Source organism: Python bivittatus, unplaced genomic scaffold (genome assembly GCF_059951505.1).
Source record: "Python bivittatus isolate LINGU-HERP-01145 unplaced genomic scaffold, Pbiv_v1 ctg000510_np1212, whole genome shotgun sequence".
Classification (NCBI taxonomy): domain Eukaryota; kingdom Metazoa; phylum Chordata; class Lepidosauria; order Squamata; family Pythonidae; genus Python; species Python bivittatus.
Genome location: NW_028277081.1, coordinates 280,279 through 300,444, shown reverse-complemented (window position 1 = coordinate 300,444; position 20,166 = coordinate 280,279). Strand labels below are relative to the sequence as shown.

Sequence of the window (20,166 nt, the reverse complement as noted above, 5' to 3'; positions counted from 1 at the left end):
GCAGAAAAGGATGCTAAGCACAGATTGTGAGGCTTCGTGCCCATTGCTCTCCCACCGGGGTCCAGAGGCACGTTTTGCCCTGGATGCATGACACCCATGACCCCCATCATCTCCTGCCGCGGGCAGTGCGTTTCTCTCTCTGCCGCACTGCGCCATCCAGTCATCTCTCTGCAAAAGAGGTTGGGGGTTTCCAATTTCCCCACCACACAAACACGCATGCGCATATGCACGCACTGGGGTGATTTTTTTTTTTAAAGCGTGGGGCGACATGATGGGGGGACAAAGTCAGGTGGCCTCCCATGCCCCATTTTGCCCCTTTTTCACTCCCCTCCGTGTGGCTGAGAGTAGAATGGCAAAAGAGACAGAGTGCCTAGAGTGCCCTGTTCTCATGGAGCCTCTCCGGGACTTTGTGTCACCTTCCCCAATGAGCTGTTCAGATGAAATGGCTGAGCTGGGGATATTTCTGTGGCCCCAAGCAGCCTGAGGTAGAATTAATCAACTCTTTGTTGCCATGGGATCAGGGCCTTGTCAGCCAAGGGGCATGCCCAGTCCCACGTACACAACTGAAGAATGCACTTAAAAGCCCCCAAACTCCCAGCTGTGGGCCGTTCCTCAGATGGGGTGTGTGGAAAGTGAAGCTGTTTGGGAAATGCACAGCCGGAGGGAAACCAGGACTGGCTTAGGCGTAACATGTTTAACCATCTCCGAAAAGACCTGTGGCTACATGTGCCCAGCTGGCTAAGCTTGGTTGTGTAGGTGTGCAGCTTCGCGTGTCTGGGTAGTTTCTCATTCAGTGTCTTGTGCAAGCCCAGGAGATGCATAAATCCAGGAAGCGCGTCAGTGCGTCCTGCAAAACCAGCCTCACAATTGCCAGTCAGGTAAGTTAACATAACGGCCAACCATCGGACGCGGCCGTTCACAGCTCTCTTTGCTTTCCTCTTGGCGCAGGGGCCGGGAGCAGCGTGCATCATAAATGCAACAGTGCCAAACACCGCATCATCTCCCCCAAAGTCGAGCCGCGGTCAGGGGGCTACAGCGCCCACTCTGAGGTGCAGAACAATGACGTCTCGGAAGGCAAGAATGAGCACAGCCACAGCAAATCCTGCAGCCGAGAGAAGAGGAACGGGAAAGTGGCCAAACCGGTACTGCTGCATCAGAACAGCACCGAAGTCTCCTCTACTAACCAAGTAGAAGTTCCTGATACTACCCAGAATTCTCCTGTCTCCATCAGTAGCGGGTTGAACAGCGACCCCGACGTTGCAGACAGTCCAGCGGTCACTGGGGTCTCCAGCATGGCGGTTGCTTCGGTGATGGGCAACTTGTCCCAAAATGCCACTGTTTTCATGTCTGACATTAGCAGCGAGGCTGTCTACACGATGTCCCCCACTGCTGGGCCGAATCAGCACCTTCTCTCCTCAGATGCAGCCACCCAAGGGCTGGTACTGGCAGTGAGTTCTGATGGCCACAAGTTCGCCTTCCCCACTGCCAGCAGCTCCGATGGCCTCTCCATGTTGCCCGCCAGCGTCTCCGAAGAGCTCGTGCTCTCCACGACTCTTGAAACCAACAGGAAGATTCCAGAAACCACCATGAATTTTGACCCGGACTGCTTCCTTAACAACCCCAAGCAAGGGCAGACGTACGGAGGAGGAGGCCCCAAGGGGGAAGGTCTCAGCACCAATATCCGGCAATCGCCCACAACGGAACGGGGGTTCAACTTCAGCACAGCCCTGACCAAGGAGATCAAAACAGAAGACACGTCCTTTGAACAGCAAATGTCCAAAGAAGCTTTCTCCTCGTCGTCGTCGTCCAACTCGCTTACCCTTACCACGGCTTCCAGCCTGCTTCCCTCGGGGGGAGGACTCAGCCCCAGCACCACCTTGGAACAAATGGATTTTAGCGCAATTGACTCCAACAAGGATTACTCTTCGGGTTTTAACCAAGCGGTGCAGAGTCCGCACGTCCACCAAACCCCGTCCCCCAGCTTCTTCCTGCAAGACAGCAGTAAAGCACTCCCCCTGGAGCAAAACGCACACAGCAGCCTGAATGATGCAAGCAGCTCTTTTGTCAGTCCCCTGGGACTCCCCAACGTCAAGACCGAGGCCTCCTCGCAGAACACCTCCAACTGCAACGGCACTGTGGAGGCCCGGATTGAGTCCACCTCTTCCCTTCAGCTCATGCAGTTCCAGGCCAACTTTCCGTCCATAGCAGCTGAAGGGGAAGTCCCGATGGAGACCTCGCCGCAGGCGGAAGGGAACGAGAATCTGCTGAAATCAGGGGAGCTCCAGTCCTGTGGGGCGGAGCACTACATGCAGCCCGAGGCCAACGGCGGCTTGAGGAACGGCGGCGGCCTCCCTGTCCTCCAAGGGAACATGGTGCAAGGCCTCTATCCTGTGGCCCACCCGAGTTTGAACAACTCCTCCAACATGGAGCTCAGTTTGGACCACTTTGATATCTCCTTTAGCAACCAATTTTCTGACTTGATCAATGATTTCATTTCAGTGGAAGGTGGGAGCAATGCCCTCTACGGGCACCAGCTGGTCTCTGGGGAGAATACCGGGCTGTCCCAGACGGAGGAGAGCAGCCGGGCGGCCTACAGCCAGGCAGAGATGTGCATCCCTTGTTGCAGCCCACAGCAAGCGAACCTGAACCTCAGCAGCACGGAGAACGGGGCCAGCCCCATGGCCTACATGCACGTCACCGAGGTGGTTTCGGCAGCGGCGGCAGCAGCCCAGGGCACCCTTGGCATGCTCCAGCAGAGCGGGCGCCTCTTCATGGTGACCGATTACTCCCCCGAGTGGTCGTACCCCGAGGTCAGCTCTAGGGTTCTTTTGCTATAGGCCTGAACCACAGATAGAACTGGGAGATCAGGATTGTGTGGGAGGGTTTTGATCCAATGACACGCACTGTAGTCCTCTCTGAAACGGTCCTGTTGCAAGAACCTCAAAACCCGGTCAGCAGCAGGGCAGGGAAGGGTAAGATCTTTTTCCAACCAACCACCCAGAGTTCCTTGGGATTAAATACCGCTCCAGCAGCGTGCCGCGTCCTGTCAATACCAACATTGGGATTGACAATGCCTACTCCATCAGTCCTTCGAGGAAACAAGATGGCAGGCGTAGAGTGGTCATAAAACACATCTCCCTGTTACAAAACGTGCAGCTGGGGCCTCCCACTCTGGCTGCGGCTGCTGATGTAATGAAGCCCTACCAGCCCTCTCCCCCAGGGCACAGTCAGTGGGTTTGCATTAGGTTCTCCCAGACTGTATCTTGCCACCTCAGCAATTGGCAGCAACATCTTCCTGCTGGCCCCATTAAGCACGTTGCTCAGCAGGTGGGAGGGGAGGCAGGCAGCTGCCCCATCCCACCAAGTCCCCTGCAGACAAGAGCCTCTCAGTAACCTCATGTTGGGGAAAGAGAGCAGTGGAGGGTCTTCCAGCTGGCAGGAACCCCCCCCCAGTCAAGCGTTTGTACAACTGCAGCCCCTCTCCTTGTTAATGAGGCTGTCCTGAGCACATCGATGCTGTGCTGGTTGGTGCCGCCTCACAGCTGGAGGAAAGCACAACCTGGTTGTCTGGGATGGGCCCTAAGCGTACCCTGGTTGGGATGTTTTTAATTAAGGTTTTATGTGTTTATATATTTTATGTTTTTAATGTTTGTTGTGAATCGCCCAGAGTTCCCCCATTGAGGGGAGATGGGCGGTTGAAAAATATAATAATAATAATAATAATAATAATAGTAGTAGTAGTAGTAATAGTAATAGTAATAGTAATAGTAATAGTAATAGTAATAGTAATAATGTGCGCCAAATTTGTTGATGGCGTTCATGCTTTGGCTGCAGGGGTGTCCATGGGAGTTGGTCACAAAAGTCAAGATAGCCGTTGTGATGGGGCAATTGAAGCACTGCCTCATTTTCGACTTAAGGACAGACCTTGGGAACTGAACTTGTTCTTAAACTGGGGACTATCTGTGTAAAAAACACAGGCAGAGCTTTGATGGCATCATCGCAGCAGCCATCCTGACTTTGTTGACTCTGCCAAAGCATGAACAGTTAGCGGGCCAAAGACTCCCCTGTTCTTCTTTTGCTTCTGATTCCTCCCCAGTCTTCTCCCCTGCCTCTGTGTAACCCCTTAAGCCACAACTGGATTCACATAACACCCTAAATCCAGATTACCAGGACACCATAGCTGTGCTCATATTATGTCTCAATAAATCAAACAACCCACACTGTGTCAGCCTAATCTAGTGGGATGTATGAACTCAATGAATGCGTTTTGACCTACAGAATAAAAACTTCTTAGGGGCGGCAGTGCTGAAACCCCGTAAAGATAGTTCTCAGTTAACGACGGTAATTGGGACCGTCAACACCATCACTATGCGATGCAGTTGTAAAGCGCGACATCATGTGACCGTACTGACTTACAACAGTTGCAGCGGTTCCGGTTGCTGTTGTTAGGTGAATCCCACATGGTCACAGCATCCCACAATCACGTGATCGCCATTTGCAATCTCCTGCCGGCTTCCCCATTGACTATACTCGTTGGAAGCCAGCTGTGAAGGTCGCAAATGGCGATCACGGGACATGGGACACTGAGACCATCGTAATTGCGCGGTGGTCACCAAGTGCCCAAATCGTGATCATGTGACACGGGGACACTGTGACGGTCACAACTATGAGGACCGGTTGTAAGTCCCCCTCGTTCAGTGCCATTGGAACTTCAGACAGTCGCAGAACGATGGGTCGCTGAATGAGGACTATCTGTATTAATCAGAATCTGTGCAATTGCTGCCAGAAGCATCTTCCCACCTCTCCGCCAGCAGAGGGCAGCAGAGAGCAAGCAGTTCCGTCAGGATGCTTTCAAGACTTGCTCAGAGGCTGCGTGCACTTCACGAGGAGTTGGGGGGGGGGCTTACGTGGTTCTCTCGCACCTGGGTGAACAAAGGGATCAAGGAGCCACCCCACCATGCCCTGTCATTGTAACAAAACCAGGAAGGTTCCCTGCCAGCTCCTATTTGACTTTCCAAAGCTTATTTCATTCTTTGTGGAAGCAATAATTTTGTTTGTGGTGACCAGCATGGGGCAATTGGCTTAAATTTTGCTGGGTGAATTTATGTGCAACAGGAATCCCTTTGAGGGCTGTGCACAGGATCAGCTTCAAAGCTGCAGAGGTCACAGAGAGAATCACAGAGCAACGTCCCCCACTCTTGAAAGCAGCTGCATCTTCCCAGGAGCATACAGTTGCCCTCTGTAGTTGCCACATAATCCTGGGAAGGAGAGACAGGGTTTCTGGGCCTGCAGGAGCAACGCCTGCACTCCGAAGTACCATGTTGCCTTTGGAGTGGAGTCATTTTGGGGGGAGAAGGGGAAACTGAGGCTCAGAGCTAGATGTCTATTGCACAGAACAAATGGAAGGCAGGGCAGGACAGATCAGGGCACGTAAAAAACAAGCAGAGCTTCAATTGCACTGTCATGGTGGCCTTTTTTACTTTTTTGACCCTACCCAGGCTACTCCATCCAACTAGTTCAGCCTTTTGACAGTGGGCTTTGGCATTGCCTAAAGTGCTGCAGGAAAATAGTGCAGGGATGGCATCATTTTCCATAACAGTAGAAATATTTAGCACTGGGGGTGGGGGTGGGGGTGGGGTAGAACAGAGGTGCAATTCCCAGCAGCCCCAGCCAGCAGGCTACTGGTGAAGGATGCTGGGAGCTGTAGTTCAGCAAATCCCTGCCTTGCTCTGGGTCAGTTTTCTCAACCTTGGTAACTTTAAGATCTGTGGACAATGTGCTGGCTGGGGAATTCTGGGAGTTGTAGTCCACACATGCTGGCTGGGGAATTCTGGGGATTGAAGTCCACACATCTTTAAGTTGCCAGGTTTGAAAAACACTGGTCTAGGATAACAAGGGCCTGCTTTTCTCCACTCCCACCCCCTTGTATTGCCACAGAGCCTTGCTCACTGCTGCCCCCAGTCCCGGAAGTCCTTCTGAAGCACAACCTCTCCCAGGCTGCTCGTCCGGGCAGTCAGTGCCAGTGGCCTTGCAGGGCAGGACGTGGAGAGGGTCCCCCCGGCTGCTGACCCCATCTCTTTTGCTCCCTCTGCAGGGGGGCGTGAAGGTCTTGATCACGGGACCCTGGCAGGAGGCCAGCAATAACTACAGCTGCCTGTTTGACCAAATCTCGGTGCCAGCCTCGTTGATCCAGCCAGGGGTGCTGCGCTGTTACTGCCCAGGTGAGGGTCTCAGGACAAGCCAGTGGTTGTGGGGGCAGGGGGTGAAGAGGCTCAAAGCCCTGGCAAAGTCACTTGTGTTCAAGTTGTTATGTCTGAATTGTCCTTGGACCATTTGAAGAACTCTTTCCAACAGAAGGAGCTCCCAGATGCCCTCTGAAACCCACCAGCAGGATATCGATTCCCACAGCCACGACTTATTTCCTGGGTACATTGCCCCCCAAATAGCGCTCCTTGCTTCTTTATGCCCTGCAACCTGCCTCTTAGACACAGGGTGCACTGCCCTTCTAGAGCAGAGGGATCCTCTGGAGGAAAAAGAAGTGGTGGCCAAGCAAAGTTCTCCCAACAAAAGCAGGTGGATCGAAAACAGATGGCCGAGATTCAGGGGTGTGTGGATGGCTAGATGGACTCTGTACTCAGAGACAGCGCCCTGCTAGCACCGGGAACAAATTGTGGAGAAGGAGCCCTCCTTGGCCCTGTTTGCGGGGCTCCAGAAGAGTACTGACAGATGGTCTCCAAGATGTAGGTGGACCTGCTCCTGAGTTCAAGGTGCGCTCCATGGTTGATTAAGGCAAGAGGTCCCACCAACCTCATCCAGCATGGGAGAAGTCAGTGGCAGTGGAAGTTGTGACCTAAAATATCTGGAGGCCCTGCCCTGCTAGATATTATATTCCAAGAGCAGGCTAGGGAATCCTTCCCTTCTGGTTTTGCTGGAGCCCTTGGCAGCTCTGGATGCTATCAGCCATGGCATTTGTCTGGATCCCCCACTCAGGTCATGGCCTTCATGGAGGATCAACCCCAGGTTACGTGGAAGGACTTCTGCTCAACACCCTGGACTGTAGCTCCTGGGGTCTGATCAGAGGCTGTTCAGGAGCATGAAGTAATAAGTGTGTGGAGGCCCAAGAAACTAGTGAAAATAGTTCTAGGAAGATAGTTAATGTTCTGAATCAGTGCCCCAAAAGGGCAGCAGTGGGCTGGGTGAGGCCTAACAATCTGGAACTTGGTCCTGCTCTTTCCTAGCTGAACTCATTCCCACCTGTTTGGACGGGGAACGCATCTCCTTAGTAAACAGTAAGTTTATTGTTGGGGAGTCAGCTTCAGCTGAGTATTAACTACTCTGCCCCTTCCTGCCCAGTTGGTGGCGATTCCTGCCTTCTACATGATATTGTTCTGAAGCGCTGCTTTTAAAGGTCTTGGGAAACTTCCAAAATGAGCCAGTGGAGATATTTGCCGGCATCCCCTTCTGAGCACACAATGCAGCAGTTGCACCATTGTGCAGAGCATTTGGGGGCAGGGGGTTATCTTTCCAGCCCACATGGGCCCAGCAGCACATGCATGCAATCTGCAGCTGCAGGGCGTGCTCAGAGATTGGCAGATTGCCCAGTTGCCCAATTCCTCACCCCCGTGCCCGCCTTTGCCCACCCCCCCTTTCCCCACATGGGTTAAAGCCCATCAACCTACTCAAGACTGCCAATGTATGGGGTAACCAAATCCCTTTGACCCCCACCTCCCTGCCATTCTGCCAGAGACAACTGCTGTGCGGCTGTGTTTACACACCATGATTATCTTGGTTCCTGAATGAATGCATGGGGGTGTTGCACAATATGCTAAACCATAAATGCATGAAAAGAATTGTAACCAGCTTAGCACATTCTGCCAGTGCCAGGCCTTTAACAGACTTGTTGTATAAATCCAAGCAGCGTTTCTGCAAGAAAGAGGAAGCTGGGTTCACGCACCACACCAAGTTAGCCGGTTATTCTTTGTTTTTGACTTAGTGGGATATGGAAATCCGCCACTGGATCTTGTAAACCATGATTGATGGCTTAGTGTGATGTATAAACTAGGGTTTAGGGTTTGGTCAACAAACCGTGGTTAAAAGAAAGTATAGCATGTGAAGGGGGGGGGACGTGTTGCCCCTTCCACACATGCAGCTCCCGGTGATTTTTATGGGGAACAGTAATCGCATCCAAAAGATATTTTCTTTTTGATCCAGCTGTTCTACTAAATGCAAGTGGGGTGGCAGTGAATTAGATCAGGGTTTCTCAACCTTGGCAATTTTAAGATGTGTGGACCAACTCCCAGAATTCCCCAGCCAGCTAATGCTAATGCTGGCTGGGGAATTCTGGGAGTTGAAGTCCCCACAAAGTAAAGTTGCCAAGGTTGAGAAACCCTGATCTAGAGGAAGTCTTCCCCCAGCCACTGCCTGCTTCCTCAAGCAGGAGTTTTCTAATCAGACCTTGTTTAATAATCAGTCTGTTGCATTTTGAGTTGTCGGAGTTCACTCCATTTTATCGCGTTCCGTTTCAGTTTTGCTTGCCATTTGTTTCATCTGAAGGGCACACCGAGGAACTGTCCTTACTTAGGGATGGGTAAGGCGAAGGACACGACCCAGCTTGTTGCAGGTCACAAATTGTGTTGTTGCGGGGAAGATCCTGCACCGTTCCCGTTGCTAAACCGAGAGAAGGAGAGGGAAGGATCTCATGTTCCCCTTGTGTTTCAGCTCACGACACGGGCCTTGTGACGCTGCAGGTGGCTTTCAACAACCAGATTATCTCCAATTCAGTGGTCTTCGAGTATAAAGCACGGGCATTGCCAACGCTTCCTTCTTCTCAACACGACTGGCTCTCGCTGGATGGTGAGGAACGCATGCCAGGGATGGGGGGAGCTAAGGCAGCGGGCTGAACGCACTTAATCGTGGCTGGCATTGAGGCTGTCACTTCTCTGGCCAGAGTCCCACTCCAGCCCACTGGGTGGCGGTTGGCACCCGTAACGGGGCACGCTCTTGACCACCCTCTTTCCACATGGTCTGAGAATCCGGAATGTGACTTGGTGGCAATTGGAGGTTTGCGGTCTTGAGAGAGGTTGGGAGATCTCCTGCTCACTGAGTGACTGGGGGGGGTGCTATTTTCTGGAGGGGTGAGGCACACAGGGCAGGCACAGTGGGTAGGCTGTGCCATGCCTCTGGCTGGGGCCACGATGCATATTTGCTTTACACAATGGTTATGCCACTCACTTCATCATATTTGGAGTGGCTCAAACTTTGGAGGTTGGGCACCGTTTCTGTGTTTTTGAAACTCTGCCATTTCTGTTGTTTATGCTACCAAGATTTGGGGTTTTGTGTTTCACGATGTGGGAGAGGCCTGTGCTCACCTTCAATGACTCTGTCTGCAGTTATAAAAAAGGAGGGGGGGCTGGAGGTAGCTTATGGCTTGGTTCATCTAATCAAGTCACTTGAAAGACCTAGCAGCTGCACGCACACAGCTTAAGCTTGATTACGTTTGATCTTCGTTAATCTACGGTTTGGTGAATTATGTGAATCTCCAACTTTGGATGACCTGAGAAATGAAGGGAAGGTTTGTGTGAATCCAGCTACTGGGGTGGGGGGCTTTCCCAGCCAAAGCCAGAAATAGCGTAAAGGAGGCTGCGTCAGTTGCGCCTTTCAGAAGCTGCGAGTGACCACGCTGAATCCCTCACACTGCAGGATCCTCTGAAGGAGAGCCACTGGCTCCCAGCACCCATTCATCCATCAGAGCAGCTGGTTTTCTTCCAGAGGCTTGAACAGCAGTTGAGCGGGCCAGGGAAACTCCCGGGCTGAGCAGATTTTTAGGTGGAGCCTTTGCAGAGAGGAAGACACTCCATTTGCTGCGCGTTTCCAGCCCCCCCTCGGCCCATGCATGGCGGAGAGGCGCCAAAGGTCATCGGACTTGGCTGCCCGGCTTCGTGGCTGCAGTGAATGAATTCTGCCCCTTAGAAAGTTCTTTTCAGCTGCAGGTGGGAGGGGGGAGAGGAAGCACCGAGGAAGAGCTGTTGCAGGGCAGACGATTGTGGTGGTGTTTGTCTGGAGGGCATCTTGATCTAGGCAGCCACCAGCCGGTCAGTAGCGCAATCCAGCTGCAAAGAAGACAGTGTGATTTTATTCTACATTAATAGAACCCTCTCTCCCGGTCAGAGGACGGACGCCCACTTTTGCTTCACTAATCTGAAAACCGGCACTGTCTCGTGCTGGGCGCCGTCCTGCAGATGAATCGGAACAGATGTGCAGGAAGGCAGCGGAGGTGATCATGGATATGGAGGGTGATGGACCCGCCTTCACCCTGCTAGCCCTCAGCAAGCAGGAGGGATCAAAGCAGGGCTAACTGTAACCGATGCAGAACTCACATTGGCTGAACGTGAGAAGCGGCTGCTTCAGGAGATGACGAGCCGCTGGTCTGGTGGGGAAGGGGCCTCCTCTCTTGGAGGAGGGTTGTTTACAGCGCTGAGCGAGGAGCTGGACCACGAGATCCTTCCAGGCCTTTGGAGTCCAGAGATGGAGCAGCCTAAGACGCCTCTGAGCCTCTCCTGGGTGAGCTTCTGAATGGGTGCCGTTCCAAGTATTGCCCAAGATCCGGGGGGTCCGGAAGGCCCGGTCCAAAAGTCAAGGGGGTGGCCACGACAGCGCCATCAGAGCTCCACCTGTGGCACATCAAAACAGAATTGCATGATCGAGGCCACCATCCTGAGGGTATTTTGCCCACCCCCTGCAGACACCTCCTGCCAAGGGGCAGGTTGGTTGGGGGACAGGAAAGGAAGGGCTACCTCCAGCCCAGAAGGCGTAAAGGAAGGCAGGAAAACAGGAATGTAAATAGAGGAGGGCCAGGTAGCCATTGGCTCCGGGTCCATCCTGGCCAGAGGGCGGGTGAGCAGCAGTTCTACGTGCCATTAATACAGGAAAATATATACCAGCTGCTATCTGGAAAAGGGGGGTCCAGCAAGGGCCACAATCAGGCAGCTGTTCACTGGCTCAGGACCTGCTGCAGCCTCACCTATATATTACTGTGATTCTTTGAGTTGGTCGGAGTTCTTCCAGGGGCTCAAAGTGAGTCCTTACCGCTTCTCTTCCCTTCTCATTCTCAGCAGCCCTGCGAGAGAATGGCAGGAGAATGGCAGGCGGAGAATGGCAGGTCCCCCGGGTCGCAGGTCAGCCCCTGGGCCCCCACCCCGCGCGGGCTTTCTACGGCGGTTCGCCCCCTCAGGCTGCTGGGGAAGGAGGGAGAAGGCAGGGAGCCGCGCGGCGCTCCCTCCACCGCGTCCCCGGGGCTCCCGCGGTCCCTCGGGACGGCGCAGCCTGGCCGGCGGGAAGGGGGCTGCAGGGCCGAGCTACCGAGGGCAGCGCGTTTAGCCAGGTGGGGCGCGGGGGGCCGGAGGAGGGACGTCGCGGCGCAGCTGCCTCGGGCAGCAGAAACCCGGGGCCGCGAGGCGCAGAAGCGCCGGTCCCGCCCCGCGGGTCGTGCGCGCTTCGCCTTCAGTCCTCCTGGCGCAGCGGCCGCGCGGGAGGGCGGCAGCCTCCTCGGCGAGGGGCCGGGGAGAAAGCGGACTTTCTTGGGCCATCCGTCCGGCGGCGGCGGCGGCGCTGCTTCTCCCGCGCAGAGGAGCGAAGCCGAGCCGAGCCGAGCCGAGCCGCGCAGCCCCCGAGCCCCGGCGGCCGGGCAGCTCTGGCGGCGACGCCAGCTGGAAGGGCGCTCGGCCGGCGGCTCCCCTCTGTCGTAATGCGGAGCCCACGGCTGCATTGCGGGCGCGGAGCGGCGGCGCTGGGGGCGGGACCGCGCGGCTCCCTCTCGGCCTCCGCGGCGGACACGCTCCGGGAGTCCCGCGGCCGGCGAGGCGCAGGGGCCCGGCCGCCGGCCGCGCAGCTCCCGTGTCCCCGCAAGCCGGGCGGCGGCTCCGGCTCCGGCTGCCGGGCGAAAGCGCGGGTCCCCGGCGGGCGCTCCCCCCACGCCGGAGCGGGCTGATGTCACTTTCCGCGCCGCGGATTGGCCGCCCGCGCCCAGGCGGGGCAGCGCGAGCGGGGCTGGGCGCACGGCTGCGGCGGCTGGCTCGGCGCTGCTCTTCCCGGGAGCCGCGCTCGCCCGGGCTGCGTCCGGGGAGACGGAGGGCGCCCGGCCGCCGCCCCCCGCGCCCGAGCGCGCCCCCCGCGGGCCCGGCCGGCGCGTCTGGGGCCGCCTTGGCGTGAAGAAGCGCCCGGCGAGGAAGGACATGGGGACTTTCCCTCTCCTGCGGCAGCGCGTCCGCCCTGCGCGACGGTAAGACGCGGGGCGCTCGGCCCCTTGGGCGCCCCTGGAGGCGCGGGGCCCGCGGAAAGCCCCTTCCGCGCCGCGGCTTCGAGGCGGCGAAACTCGCCCCGCGCTCGCGGGGCGCACGGCGAGCAGGGCGCGCGGAATTCTCGCCGAGCCCGTTGGGGAGGTGGCCCGTCTGCGCGCCGCGGAGTGGGCAGGGCGGGCGGCGGCGGCGGGAGCGGAGCCCGCGGGGCGCCTTCCCTCCCGCTCAAGGCCGGGGGGCTCTGGCGCCGTGTCCTCGGCAGGAGAGGCAGCCGCTGGCCCTGCCCCGGGTGGCGGCCCCCAGCGCTCGCCGGGTGCGGGCAGGACAGCTGGACGGGCGGCTGCTGGCTCCGTGACTTCGGGGCCCTCCTGAGCCGCCAGCGCGGACCGGGCCGGGGTCAGGACGGGCGAAGGGGGCGCTGCCCTGGTCCTGCGCGGGCAGCCCTGCCCCGCGAGGCAGCCGGAGCTTTGGGGGCCACAGGTCGCCACGGCAGAGGCCCCTCGTAGCTCCGTCCCTCCCTCACATCTGCAGACGGGCTGTGAGGAGGAGGGAGCCCTGGCGGAGTTCAGGGGGCCCCTTCCAGCCTCCCGGCCGCGGGAATGGCCGAAGCGCGCTGGCTTTGCGCCTGCCCGAGCCGCGCTGGAGATGCCGGCGGCGGCGGCCTCGCGCTGCGCTCCTCCAGCAACCTGGGGCGGGGGGTGGGCTTCAAGCAGCTCCCTCCCCTCCCGCTGCAGACTTGGCTGGCACTCGTGGGGGGGGGGGGGTCGAGGCGCACAGCCCCTGCCTAGAGGGAGGCAGAGTTGCGCTGGAAGCAGCCCCAGAGAGCCTTGGGGCGCTCGGGCACTTTCAGAGAAGTCTGAGGTGCGCGACTTCGGAAATTTCAAAAATCAGCGCTCTCCTCTTGGCCCCGTAGCCGTTATTTTTGGGGAGTGGGTGACCCCCTCGTGCCCGTTAAAGGCCCTAAACTGGTGATCAGCCTAAAAAAGAAAATTGCAACCTGACTTGACTTTTGAAAGCAGTAGTCGCCTTCATCAGATGAACGACTCACATGCACATTGTTACCTGTCTGTAAAGGAGGACAGAAAGAGAGAGAAGTGAATAATGGGAGATGCTGGCAGTGATACCTACCTATTGATTATTAGTAGTCACAAACTTTCGGGGTGTGTCCAAGGCCTGGTGTTGGTTGATCAAGGCTGTATTCCCCAAACATTTTAGGCCAGACTGCATTCACACAACTTGCTAATCATGGCAAGCTTTCGTCTTTGTTAGATCTTTTTCTCGTGTATTGTGCAAACCCAGGAAATCGGTCAACCCAGTAACCACATTAAACTTGTAGTGTGACAATAAACTTTGGTCTCTTGTTCAAGTGTACAAAATGGTGTTAAATCTTCTAACTCAGTGAGTGGTAGATAGCCTGGGGGGAGGTGGAAAGTTCTCTCCCTCCCCCCGCCCCCCTCGCTATTCAGTGAAGCCAGATTTGGCCCCATTTATTCTTTTTCCCTACAGCAGTGTTTTTCAACCTTGGCAACTTTAAGATGTGTGGACTTCAACTCCCAGAATTCCCTAGCCAGCCTGTTGGTTGGGGAATTCTGGGAGTTGAAGTCCAGACATCTTAAAGTTGCCAGGTTTGAAAAACACTGTTTTAGAGACTGGCCAGTTTGGCCCATGAAAGTGTAGAGCTTTGCTTTTGTACAATGGCTGGTCTCACCTTAGAGATGAACACATGTTGTAAGTCCTACAATAGAGTTACCAGCAGAGTGGGCTCCCGAGCCTTCCATTGTTCCTTGGGTCATTGTGGCATGATTGATGCTTGCAGTTATGAACTGTTTGAGGCTGGGTGCACGCAATGGCACACCACCCAAGGTTTGTGAAAAGGAAGCGGCATTGAGCAGATTATCATCATGAACTACCAGGTCGGGCTGCTGATAACACGTTAAACAGTGGGTTTTAACTGGGAATCATTGGTGACAAATGGTGGTTTGTTGTCTTCTCTTCTGGGTCTACCTTGCACTAGGTTATTCCTGCATGCCATGGGCCCTTTTGACTACCGCTTTCACCTTGTTGGATGAGCACTCTACTTTGAGAAATGCCTGATTGAAATCCCTTAATTTTGTGTTCCTGTTTGTGAGAAGATGGGGCAGATAGAGTTGCATTGCTGGATTAGCTGTGAGTAATTTGTGGCATGGTCCATTGTAGAGGTCTGTCATTTTCCAGTGTAAGTTGGTCCAGAAGTTGGTCCACCTTCATGTCCAGAAGGTGAATGTATTATATGGACTGGTCTAGGCTCAGTTGATGGTGGGGTGGAAGTAACTGATAACCAGATGAAAATTTGCCTGGGCTTCCTGTCCATGGGTCCACATAACCAAGATGCTATCCATTGCTGCTTAACCAGGTACAGAATAACAGCATGCTATAGAAGAGGACATACTTCAAAAGGTTGCAATCCATGGGTAAAAGAGTGAAAGAGCTGTGGGTCCAAGTAGAGGTTTCATCCATCCTCCCCATGGATGATCACATGCAAGAAATGAAAACATGATTTTGGAAATGAACAACTGGCTAAAAAGAGTTTGTCCTCAAGAAACATTTGGATTCCTGCTCCGTGGCTTCCATTATCAGCATAGGAGATTTTTAGGACGTTGGGCTGCAGTTCACAAGGGGAGAGAAGAATGTGTTTGGCAAAAGCTTGGTGAACCGTAAGAAGGAGGGCTGTAAAACTAAGCCAGAAGGCGGAGGGACTCAGGCACAAACTCAGATAAGGGTGAGGGAGCCCTCCCTAAGATTGAGAAAAGAGGAGAAATGCAGCTCACCAGGTTATCTTAAGCAAATTCAGTCCTCCGGGGCCAGATGAATTACACCATATGGGATTGAAGGAGCTCACATTCTGAGACATGGTCCCAGAATCACTGACTGTAATCTTTGAAAATTCCAGGAGAAGACTGAAGGAGAACAAACATAGCTCCAGAATTCAGAAATGGAAAGAGGGAGGGCCCAAAAAAATATAGATTGCTCAGTTCAACATCTATATAGGGCAAGACAGATTATGGAGAAGCATGTCTATGAACATTTCAAAAAAGAACGCTACCATTACCAGGAGCTGGTGTGAGTGTCAGGAACAAGTAATGCCAGACTCACTTTACCAGATCAGTAGACCAAGGGAATGCTGTAGATGTAGTTTATCTTTTGAAATATTACATTTCTCCTTATGGACCAGATAGATAAATCTGGGCTAGAGTTGTACTGCAGTCTGGTAGATTTGAAACTATCTGTGCAATCACACTCCAAAGGTGCTCATAAACAGTGCTGCATTACCCTGGAGGAAAATATCAAAGTAGAATCCCCATAGCTCTATCCTTGACCCAGCGTTATTCCATATTTTTATAATGAGCTAAAGAATGGAACAAAAGAGATAGCTGGCCAGCCAATATTCTGAAGTTTAAAGAACCCCAGGAAAGTGTCCATGACCTTCTGAGGCAGTCTCTTCCATTGTGGAACTGCTCTTCCCATTACAACACTCTTCCTGATATCAGTCTAAAACCTGCTTCCTTTAACCTAAACCGTCTGTTTCATGTTCTGTCTTCTGGGACAACTTTGAACCAGTATTCCCATCTTTTCCATGACAGCCCTTCAGATACTTAAACACAACTATCATAGCTCCATGCAGCTTTCTCTTGTCCCAGATAAACATTCCCAGTATTCTAAGCGTTCCTTTTAAGTTTTTCTTTCTATGGTCCTTAGCACTCGGTTATTCTCCTCTGGACATGCTCCAGTGTCAAAGTTGTTCCTAACATATGGTGCCCAGAACTCAACATAATATTCTAGGTGCGATTGGACCAATGCAGAGTAGAGAGGAATAACCACATCTCTTGACCTTGATGCTATACAATATTTGTAGTATCTGTTTAGGAAAAAGATCTATTTTTAATATACAACCTAATCATAAGCTTATGTGTACATGTGGCAAAAGAATGAATCAATCTTTCACCCCAAACATTCAAATCAATCATGCTCCTAAATTCATGAGAGGGGTAACAAATAAAGGGGTGTTAGAAAATTTCTAATGTGGAACTGACTGTTTTTGGGGAAGCATTAAGAGTAGCTCTTGTGAAAAAAATGAACATTGAAGGAAAGAAAAGAAGTGAAACAAACCAAGAACAAAAGCAGAATGACTGCATGAAAAAAAGTATAGGTCCTGTATGAAAAAGTATTAGAAGAAAGAGGATGTAGAAACTTGGAATAGAATGAAAAGTGCACCACAGATGCCATAGAAGAGTGTAAAGTTAAGATAATGGAAGGATGAAAAGGATGATTGGTGGAAGGGTGAAATCAAAGAGGCTGTAGATGACAAAAACACATGCAGTAACTATAATGGATTTTTTTTTAAAAATGGTTTAAAAGGAGGAAGAAGGCTAAACAAGAAGCCTTCAGCAGAGCAAGTAGAATTAAAATTCAAAATGATGGAATGATGTGGGATGAAACCAAAGGGTCAGAATGTTAGAAGGAATATTTTAGTGAATTGTATGGAATGATAACAATATGTTGAAAAATGGAATTGAAACAAATGTTATGAATAAACACTAAATGTTAATGTCCAAGAAAAATTGATGGAAAGGAGGTCATAAATGCTATGAGAATATTGCTGGAGGTGCTGTTGGCTAATGCCGGTGATCCACTAGGCATTGAACTGAACTGCCTGCAAATTCATACAGCAGCTTTGTTTAGGGTTACTAACTCCCTTTTAGGGAGGTGTCATCAGAATGACCTCCTGCCTGGTCACTGTGACCAATTTGCACAGTACTCTGCTGACAAAGTGGCTCAGGTTTGCCGCAGTCTTGCCTCTGGATAGGTAGAGTCTACCCTAACTGAAGCATCATGATGCCCTGTTACCTGGGATCCCTTTTGACCTGTGAGCTCTGAGGAATTGGATAGGGTGCTGTCTAGACTGTTCCCTGTCACATGGACATTGGAATCCTGCCCATCCTGGCTGTTGTGGGGAATGGGAGGCAGACTGGCAATGTGGATCCATGAGATTGTCAATGCTTCCTTACATGATGGCAGCATGATTTGCCTCTGTAGTCTTGGATAATTGCCATCCAGCCTTCCCTTTTGGGAGAAGGTTGCTGAGATAGTGGTGGTGGATACACAGCACCCTAGAGGAAGTGAATTATCTAGACCAGCGTTTCTCAACCTTGGCAACTTTAAGATGTGTGGACTTCTTAAAGTCCATGCTGGGGAATTCTGGGAGTTGAAGTCCACACATCTTAAAGTTGTCAAGATTGAGAAACATTGATGTAGACCTTTATCAGTCAGGGTTCCAGCCTGGGTATGAGACTGAGACAGCACTAGTCATTCTCCTGGTGACCTGTGGGGAAGCGCACCTCTCTTTTAGACCTCTCAGAGGTTTTTGATGCTATCAACTATTGTATCTTGTTAGACGGCCTGGAGAATCTGCATATGGGGCTCTATTTTGCAGTGGTTCCACTCCTTCCTCTGTGGGCAGTTTCTATCCATTGTGGTCGGGGAGAAGTTGGCTGGTGGCCCCACTTACGGGGTACCATAGGGTTCGTTATCAAGCCCCTGCTTTTTGATATCTGCATGAAACCACTGGAGGAGGTCATCTGACAGTTTGGATGCTGTTGATGTTCTATCCCAGGGCCTGGAGAGGGTGAAGGACTGGATGGGAGAGAACAGACTCAGACTGAACCCAAGCAAGGCAAGGGTCCCCGTTCATAAATCAGGATTCTCCTTTGCTGTCAGCGTTAGCCCTGGAAGAACAGGCACTTCCCATCCTGATTTGGAGATCCTTCTGGATTCTCAGCTCCTGCTTGAAGAGCAGGTGGAAGTTACACCTAAGGGGGAGACAGCTTTGCTCAGCTTTGGCTGGAGCTCCAGTTTATCCTGTGGAGCAGTGTTTCTTAAACTTTTTTCTCTAGGACCCCTTCCCACTTTTAAAAATTATGGAGGACTCCCCAAAAGCTTTTGTTTCTAAGGGTTATATTTATCAATATTTACCGTATTAAAAATTAAAATTGACGCATTTGCTGCCACTACCGCTTCTTATGATTGTTTGATGGGATTTTAATAATGTATTATTTTTCAACAAAGGCTGGCAAATAATTTTGACTTTGCAGACTCCTGAGTGGGTCTTGCGGGACCCCCAGGGGTCCTCGGACCACCCTTTGAAAAATACTGCCGTAGAGAGTAAGGAAGATTACCTGGGCAGAGATACATAGGTGCTGTTGCCTAGTCAAAAGGGGCTAAGTTATTTTTTTAAAGTTCAGAACATCCAGATAACATTAGGAAGCAGCTCAGGCAGACCCCTCTCTAATTTGCTGAACTATAAGGAGGGGAGGGATAGCACAATCAGATTTGCAAGATTCTGTTATTAGAGCCAATCTCAGTAAAAGTAGTTTTAGCCGTCCTGTGGAGAAGATTTCTTGCTCTGGTCTACCTGGTGGGGCTGACATGTCCTTTCCTGGTGCAGGAAGATCCACCAACAGTAGCTCATCCTCTCTTCACCACTTCCACAGGTTACTGCAATGTGCTTTAAAGTCTACCTGAAAACAGAATCACCTTGTATGAGATGGGCAGCTATATAAAATATGATAAATAAATAAATAACAGAGAGTTCAGAATGCAATGACTTGCATCTTAACGGGCACCCAGTGTTGGGAGTGTATTAAACCTATATCATTGGGAACATCATAAGTCACCTCGGTAGCTTCCAGAGCTGAGAGTGAACTAGAACTTGGGTCTCCCCAGTGCCAACCCAACACCTTACCCACTATACCACACTGTCTCTCAAAGGTTGCAAGCCATCTTTTGCCCAAATGGGTGGGAGCTTCCCAATCATTCCCTCAGGGTGGGGACATCTCCATGTCCTCTGTTTCATACCTGTGATCCAGCAGGCCAAGGCCATCCGTCCCCTAAAGATACCTGTATGGCCAGTATTGCCACAGTGAGACTCTGTACAGTAAAGGAAGGCTCCAGGCCCTGAAGGAACCAACAGTTGTTTCTATGTGGGTTGGTTAGAACACCGGCTCAGTTAAATTATTCTTTTTTAAGGGTTGTCTGCTGTAAGGAGGGGTAAGAAAGAAGATGTTCAAGGACAGAGGGAGAATACTGAAAAGATAGGGGAGAGCTTTAAAGAGAAACTACACAATTCAGCAGCCAGGACACTCAAGTGTGGAAGATGCAAGGGAAGAGAACATTCAGGGAAAGGAAGGGGCTAAGGGGGGAATTGACACTTCCTGGCATGAAGTTACGAAAATCTAAATTGAATGGTCTATCCTGATGCTGTCAGTGGCATGACTGGTCAGTGCAGTGTTCCTCAACCTTGGCAACTTGAAGATGCGTGGACTCCAATTCCTAGAATTCCCCAGCCAGCATGCTGGCTGGAGAATTCTGGGAGTTGAAGTCCACGCATCTTCAGGTTGCCAAGGTTGAGGAACACTGGGTGAACGGCTTTTCTGCTGACCGGAAAAAAGATAATTGCTGAAGAGCGTGGATATATGCGTATTCCCTTAACTGTCAAAAGCATTTGCCAGATACGCTGAGACCTTGATGCTACATTGTTCGTTGTTTTACCCAAACAATCCTGCAAATGAGGAGACCCTGAGAAGGTGTTGACTCAGCCTTGGATAGCCACAGAGCTTGCTTGGAAAGGATCAGCTTAATATCATTGTTTTTCTTAATCCTATCTGAATTTGCAGAGCGAAGAGGGTCACCAAATCCCTGCCAGGTTAGAGTCCCTTTGCAAGCCCCCCAAACCTGCCTGCCAGCCGCCTTCTGGTGCATAAGGCTACCAGCTTTATTCCAAGAGTGGATTATTTGCTGTGAATAGCGTTTTGCTTTCATTTTTTGAGCAAAGTATCAC

At 52.3% G+C, this 20,166-nt stretch overlaps 2 protein-coding genes across 4 annotated transcripts in view; one reads left to right on the top strand and one right to left on the bottom strand.

Annotated features, from left to right (window-relative positions):
- Positions 1 to 20,166, top strand: part of CAMTA1 (calmodulin binding transcription activator 1) — a 690,646-nt gene that overhangs the window by 623,959 nt on the left and 46,521 nt on the right. For all 3 annotated transcript variants that reach the window (XM_088147580.1, XM_088147581.1, XM_088147582.1), the window contains 3 exons: positions 949 to 2,810; positions 6,095 to 6,221; positions 8,719 to 8,853. In XM_088147580.1, the coding sequence (XP_088003706.1) occupies positions 949 to 2,810; positions 6,095 to 6,221; positions 8,719 to 8,853 (2,124 nt within the window). The remainder of the gene's footprint in view (positions 1 to 948; positions 2,811 to 6,094; positions 6,222 to 8,718; positions 8,854 to 20,166) is intronic.
- On the bottom strand, positions 8,868 to 12,276 carry LOC148214825 (uncharacterized). The gene is made up of 3 exons (XM_088147584.1): positions 11,021 to 12,276; positions 10,377 to 10,670; positions 8,868 to 10,109 (listed from the first exon to the last, which is right to left on the bottom strand). The coding sequence occupies exon 1, from the start codon at positions 12,230 to 12,232 to the stop codon at positions 11,108 to 11,110; it is 1,125 nt and encodes a 374-aa protein (XP_088003710.1). The 5' UTR covers positions 12,233 to 12,276; the 3' UTR covers positions 8,868 to 10,109; positions 10,377 to 10,670; positions 11,021 to 11,107.